We start from the raw sequence: 7,768 nt of genomic DNA on the forward strand, positions 1-7,768 counted from the left end.
GTAAAGAGGAGTCTTTAAGTCGTTAATATGAAATAGGGAAAATTGCAACAGTAGTTCCTAACCTTTTTCTTTTTAACAGATTTTACTCTAACCTTCATTTTGTACCAGTGAAGGCCCCTAACATTTCATAAATATGCACCTGAGATCTATTTGGATGGAAACCGTCCAAAATACCATCAGTTGACCAGAAAAATTCCTTGAACTATCTATTACCGCAACAGTTTTATTGGATGTTGATACCTTTTTGGATGATGTTTCGGATGATTTTATTGGATGTTGATTCCTTAATTTTATTGGTCAATTAACGGTGTTTTGGATGGTTTTCGTCCAGATAGATCTTAGGTGCATATTTATGAAAGATTAGGAACCTCCGTTGACATAAAATGAAGGTTAGGATAAAGTCTGTAAAAAAAAACGAAAAGCTTAGAGACCGCTACTGCAATTTTTCGGACTTTTCACAAGGTTAAACTGAACTATAGTACATGGTAAAAAATTTACCCTCCTCAAAAGTCCCCAAGTCTTGCACTAAATTTGAACTCATTAGAGATGTATCTATATAGATTTAGGGGGAGGAACGAGACAAGTTTGTAAAAAGGTCCATATTTTCTTCAAAAGAGGGTAGAGTTATGGTGTCACCATAAGGACTGACTTTATCAAAATTTGGCGTAGAAAGGAAACGGAAGCACGTAATAAGAATGATTTTTAATAAATGTAGTTGTGAGAAGTCTCACTCAAAGCTACCATACAAAAGAGAAGAAAGAAATTAATATAGGGTTCTTAGATTTCATCACCCATTGCTCCTCAGAATCTGCACTAACAATGACTAGCAATGAGAGTGAAATTTCAACTTACTATAATTGTTAAAAGAGATACTAAAGTATATTTCTATTGTTTGGTCTTAAAAAGGGTTATTAGGTAATGACTCGTAGTCTGTTTGGTGTAAATTTTTTAATTAAAGATTTTGTGAAAATGTGGCATTTTTGAAGAATTTATGATTAAAAAGCAAGAAAATGTTACGATTCAAATACAAAATTATTTTATTGAGAGATTAAGGCTAAAAATAAGTTCGAAGAAAATAAGTTATAAAGAATTTTTATCAAACAGGAGCATATATATGTATGTCAGCGCATGCAATTTTATACTAATTTGCTATCGAACCTAAATCATGAGCAATTAATCAAATCTCGAAATTGCTAAAAATTTAGTTGCATACCTACAACTTGATTGATGCTGACGTTGAGGTTGTTTTTTATGATTGTATAGCGCGCAATAATTTCGACATAGAAAAAAATCTCCTCTACGAGAAAAAAAAAATTATAAAAATTCATGTTATTTAAGATTTTTCATGGTGTTATTCACAATTAATCACATGGAAAATGAGGTAATTGTCAGGCTATATGAATTTCAAGTCGCGTAAAGGCATGCAGCCAAGAAATTTAGCTCTTAGCGTAGTTTGTGGCGAAGAAAATAAAAGTTGATATGATCGGAGGAGCAGAAAATAGAGATAAATAAAGTATTAAGGCTAGTTAGAGCTGAAGAATTTTGAAATTACAGAAGAGAACGATCCTATTCATAAGACAACGAATAATTAAAAATGGAAGGGATATATTCTAATAAAACAATCAAATAATAATGAAATAAACGAAAACTTTGTATTTTTTTACTAATATTTTCTTTTTTCAGGTATAATTTAATGGACAGTTACAAATGCATAGTTCAGCATTTGTCCGTTCCTGCCCTATAAGCTTTAAAAATAATTACATATGGTTAGAAACTTAGAATTGGGTGTTCAGATCGACTTAAATTTTATTCTCAATAAATTTGTAATCTACTGTATATATTTTCGTTTCATCATTTGATGAAGTTGTTATGTAACGAAAATTTAGAGGTGTCAAAATTTAATTGAGACGAAGTTTTTACCTTTTTCTTAGTAGCTAAATTTTGTCCAATTTAAATTTTGACACCTCCTAAATTTTAGTGACGTATCAAAATTTGATTATAGGGACAGCTAATGGGACAACCGACGACGAGATGGGGCACAAGACTTGAACTCATTGCAATTAAACTCAAGCGATGTGGGACATACTAAGACTCCGCCATATCTGAAAGTCACTAGGTACTCCACTACGACACAAGACTAGATAAACAAATTTGTCCTGGGCGGAGCTACTCACTGTCCAAATGGCCACACTGGACTCCAATTTTCATCTTCCCTTTTTTCTCTTTTCTTTTTTTTTCTTTTTTTTTTTTTGCAAGTATTGGGTTTTATATTTATTTATAGTTCAGTCCATACACTAATCTACCCCAACTCCAAGTGTACGGTAATATTTTCTGACTCTTTCCTCTTGACAAGAAATTAATTTTTTTTCCTTTTAATCTACCCTTGTTTTGAAATATTTTCAAAGTTCATTTCTTTCCTAAAACCCACATTTCCTCGGGCCCTCAAATTTGTAGCAAAAACGTTCTTGATTATGTGATTTTTTGTTTAATATTAGTAATTATGATTATGTGAATATTGAATATTGGTAATATTTGTGATGGATTCTTGAAACCTTGATTTCTTTCATTTAGTTAAACAATTAGTGATGATTCTTTTGGTGTTCTACCAATTTGTAAAAATTAATAGTTGCTTTCTTATCAATTAATATTTTACTGTCAATTGTGATTTTATTTTAGTGTGAAATACCAATGAAGAGATTCCTTAAAAGAAAATATTTCGTAGAAAATGTTGATGATGAGTTATTGAATAAAATGGATTTTGATGTTACACAACTTGCTATAGATTTTAGAATAAAGAAGAAAATGATCATCTTATTAGTGTTGTCACTATGTCATTTTTAGCATTGTCATGATATCAATCAATCCATAACCGAAACATTCAACCTTGACTAAATTTTGCCTGCACTGGAAAAAATTTCTGGCTCCGCCCTTGTAGTTGCATACACATTCCATTAAATATATGCTTAGCTATCAATATATAACTTGCCATATTGTGAGATTAGTCTTTTACCTTATATAATGCACATTGTAACTCGGACAACGTAAGAACATGCTAACACTAGAGTAACTAAATGCTCACTACAAAAAATTTACAAATCTCATTCTTAACAAATATATTTCTGCTCCAATACCATGAAAAAATTCATGGACGCAACTTATTAGTATATATAAAACTGAATCACCACTTGAGATTTGTTTAACATTATACTTGCAAACAGAGACGGATACGAGGGGACTGGGTTGGGCTGTAGTCCCCCCAAGGCCCAAGAATTATATATATTTTTTTAATGCATTTTTCTTTTTTCTTTTTTTTTTAAAACAGTTTTTTGTGTGTAAAGTTTTTTTTTTTTTTTTCACATATTAGCCCGGCTTGAAATTTTGTTATCCGGCTTTGGATCCAATTCTGGATCCGTCCCTGCTTGCAAGTGTGGAATGGACAAACCTTATAAACGCAGAATTGCTATGAAAAGGAAAAATAAAAAACATTGTGATCCAATGGTTGGTCACTTCGTATAAAAGAAACCCTAAAAATGAAGCCTGCTGTAGTTTTTCTCAACACAAATGATGTACTTCATGAAAACGGAGAAAATCATAGCCCTTGATCACACATCATCCTAGTGGTCCCTTCCACCATATATCAATTCCCTACGTTGATCTCTCTCTCTCTCTCTCTCTCTCTCTCTCTCTCTCTCTCTCTAACCTCGTTTAAATGCTGTGAAGAAACTCCTAAAAGTTGGAAGTTCTGGCAAGAGTACAGCATCAATTTCAATATAGAGCAAATAATTTGTTTATATTATGGACATCAGCCATCAGGAGTGGATCACAAACCCGTCCATCTGTAAGCCTAACGTGGAAATGGAAGACTTTCCCTTTGACACAATATGGCCTAACTTTCATACGAATCTCTCTTCGTTACACGTTCCCACGGGGAATTTGAAACTCGAAACCGAAGAAGAACAAGAACCAGAAGAAGAACTCAGCGCCATGAAGGAGACGATGTATAAAATTGCAGCCATGCAACCAGTGGACATTGATCCAGCTACAGTTCGGAGGCCTAAAAGGCGAAATGTTCGAATAAGCGATGATCCACAAAGTGTCGCAGCCAGGCACCGCCGGGAGAGGATAAGCGAGAAAAGCCGAATTCTGCAGAGGCTTGTGCCTGGAGGAACAAAATTGGATACTGCGTCTATGTTGGATGAAGCCATTAGGTATGTGAAGTTCTTGAAAAGGCAAATTCGTCAGCTGCAGCAAACAGGAAATCAAGTGGCGCCGCCGTGTCTAGGAGATGCAACAGGCTCTTCTGTTGCCGGAGACTGGGCGGTGGCCACCTCGTCTAGCAAAAGTCCTGGGTCTTTTGCCGTTTCTCCCTTGGCAGGATGTGCATACATATTTGGAGGTCATGGGGCAGATGATCCCCATCCACACTTGCATTAGCAATAAGGTAATTAATGAGGAATTGAAGTGTGTAATAATCGAAAATATTGTTGTTAGAATTGAATGAATTTGTTTTTAAAAGAGACCGAGTTTCACAATTCAAGCTTTAACTTAGAAATATGAGACGCTTTTTTGTCATTGCATTCTACTCTTCCTTCGAGAATCTAGCCATGCAATTTCATGAAATCATCTTTTATTAGGCATAACACTCTTCGTATGAACTCTCACCTCCTCAATCAAGGTCATTAATCGTAAAATCTTTATGTTATGACAGCAATTGTTACAATTATGTTGGGTGCTAGCGTGCACTACATTCTATTGCTTCTTTCATAATTGATATTTATGGCAACCCATATATTCAATCACTTAATTTCACAAAATCAGTTTTCTATCGAAGTAATCTATTCAGATAGTATTTGCCTCCCAAACAATGGTCGTTCACAAAAATCTTGTCGTGACACTGACCGATTTGTAAAACAAACAATAGATAATCAATTTATGTTTACAAAATAAACCTAAAATTTGTAAGTCTTACAAGTTACAATGGTGACGTTTGAAGCCAATTTGAATTAGAATTTTGGGTTAGAAATGAAGTTGTGTGTGACCCTAAGAAAATGCAGTTAGGATTTTGTTGACTAAAGGGCAGTGGAATAATCATAACAGTTAGCTTGAATTGCGTTCTTCCATATATTGATATATAGAATAAGGGTTTTCTTGTTCCAGTCTGAAAGTTCTTTTGTCCAATTCCTTCCCAATGCATCAAAAAGTGACGTGAGAAGCCATTGAATATGATTAATACTCTCTCTCTCTCTCTCTCTCTCTCTACATAACTAAAAATGTTAAGACTTGAACCTTGTTAAGAGGAGTGGGCCAAGATCTTTTTAAGTTAATCAATATTTCGGTATTTAAGCGATGTGAGATTTTTATCACTTAACACGTCCCCGCAAAATGGTAGCTCATTTGAGAAGACCAATCTTGCAATCCGTTGTTCATTAATTGAGACTTATAATCGAATCGAATCGCTCATTGGAGTTTATGGGCTCTGATACTATATTAAGACTTGATGTCCATTTTAATAAGGTCAACCTTATTAAGAGGAGTAGTCCAAGATCTTTTTAAATTGATCAATATTTCGATATTTAACCGACGTGGGATTTTTATCCCTTAATAAGAAACTCATGCATGCTTCCGTCATGAATTTCTCTAAAAGTCGTGTGTTGTGTGCTTTGGCCGAATCTCCCAAGTCCCAACACCACCATCAAAGTCCAACGGCATTTGGCCATAGCACGTTGCAAGACTGTTGCTCGAGTTTGCAGCGCTACGGTAATCGCATTCCACGGGTATTACAAAATCTATGATGATTTGGCCTTCTACCTCTTTGGTAAAATAATTTTTTAATTTATTTTTTGGTCAAATTAGCGAGTAAAATATAGCAGTTGGAGAGTTACTGAATGATTTATTGAAATCATAAAAATCGCAGTTATGTTTTTAACTTAATGGTGGTGTAAGTTATAATTTTTGCAACTATATAAATTCCTTCTTTTTCTTGAAAGAATTATACTAAAATTATTTTCATCTTATCTTTTAAAAAATCGATTCAAGCATTATTCACTCACATTTTCTTCTGGAGAAAATAATTGAGAGTTGTAAAAATCTCTTGTAATTGCTGCACAAGTGATTATATCCTGAGAGTGAACGTCTAAAGAGTTAGTAACAGTAAATGGTGCATAATTTCACTTTAAAGTATCGTACTGTCACGAGTCTCGATCAATAAATTTTTATTTTCTACATTTTCTTGTATTGCAATAGTTCCAGTAACTAATTTTTGTCTTACACCAACTATGCTTAGGCATAGGATTTCTAATTAAGTCATGAGGATTAAGTCCTCTCTTTTGATGCACGTGCCAATTGTTGATCTAAATCTGTTATATTTTCATGTTTTATTTACCATATTACGATTTCTTTACTCATTGATTATGAAGTCATGTTTAACATTCTTATTCACATGTGCTTAAACAACGATTTTTGTTGAAAATACATAGGAATCTTCTTGATTTGTTCACCAATTTTGCACTTGTACACCTCGTGTGCTCATCGTTTGCATTCAAGATCAAACTTATAAATGTTCGCTAACAGTGACCTAGCTTCGTAAATGATATGAACGTCTTTAGAAATGCTCGCTCAAGATAGTATCACAAGTGACGGTCAAAATTATATTATAATAATTTTATAGATCTAATTTTTTGTTCAAGAATCTCTCTCATAAATGAAATTGAAAAATTGTCAAAAAAATTAGAATCTACTTTCTATATTATTGAGCGATGTGTTACTGAAGTTTATGGATTGAGCACATAATAAATACTATGTTGTATTTTCTCCTTTCTTCTTATTTCTATCAACTGAAGTAGGCCAAGTGCAAATATTCTTTTGTATTTTCTCCTTGTCAATCTTGGGGCTTCAACACAACAAAATGAAAATTGATATAACTTTCTGTACATTTTTAATTCGTAAGTTCCTTTAATTAATTCATTTATTGAAATCTTCAAGTCCTCAAATATAATGCACCGAATGTTGAATTGACTACGTGAACCAAGTGGTTGACATATCACATAAGCACAAAGAGACGCACTGAATTTTATCAAAAAGGTGAAAATTTTATCAATCAAATTATTATAAACATTTTACAATTTCTTCTCTTACGAATGAAGTAGCGAAAGCTTATAGACAAGAATAAAATCTTACAAAAAAAACCTAACTTGTTGATTCGCTCATGAATGTCAAAAAGAGACAATATTTGGAAAAAAAATAAGGAAATTATTTTAAAAAATGAAAAACACGATTTACGAGCTCTAAATGATGGAATTTGATGGAAACGGGCATTCTGAAAAATTACTTCTTTCAACCCCCCACTTTTCCATGAATTCTTCTCTTTTCTGTATTGTGTCATGTAGGGTTTCTCAAGTCGATATTAAGTAGCTTTGAAGTTTTTGCTTTCATCTGTGTTATTTTTCAATTACTAATAAAACTATAAATTTATTTATAGAACCCCAAGTACCTTATTGTTTCTTACATAAGGATACATAAACATATCTTTATTTAAGTCTTGTTCGGTTTAGCTAAAAAGTTGATTAAAAATTTTAAGTCAAAATCAACAATTAAATTTGGATCATATTTTATGGGATCTATAAATTTTCAACCTTACATTTCATTAACTTTTATCAAAATTTAGTCAAAACTAATTTTTATCTATATTAAACATGAGCTAAATATGTTGAATTCGAATCAATAGTTTAAAAGTACAGAATTGATAATTCTAAGAGTTCTTAGAAATTTT

The 7,768-nt window shown here is 32.8% G+C and overlaps 1 protein-coding gene across 1 annotated transcript; it reads left to right on the forward strand.

Moving 5' to 3' along the window:
• Positions 1-3,541: 3,541 nt before the first annotated feature.
• On the forward strand, positions 3,542-4,593 carry LOC111397692 (transcription factor HEC3-like). The gene has a single exon (XM_023024690.1). The coding sequence runs from the start codon at positions 3,796-3,798 to the stop codon at positions 4,432-4,434; it is 639 nt and encodes a 212-aa protein (XP_022880458.1). The 5' UTR covers positions 3,542-3,795; the 3' UTR covers positions 4,435-4,593.
• Positions 4,594-7,768: the final 3,175 nt, after the last annotated feature.

Source organism: Olea europaea, chromosome 7, assembly GCF_002742605.1.
Source record: "Olea europaea var. sylvestris chromosome 7, O_europaea_v1, whole genome shotgun sequence".
In the NCBI taxonomy this organism is placed as follows: domain Eukaryota; kingdom Viridiplantae; phylum Streptophyta; class Magnoliopsida; order Lamiales; family Oleaceae; genus Olea; species Olea europaea.

What these genes read in the sequence shown, in the direction of transcription:
- LOC111397692 (XM_023024690.1), top strand. Translation starts at nt 3,796, where the DNA reads ATGGACATCAGCCATCAGGAGTGGATCACAAACCCGTCCATCTGTAAG.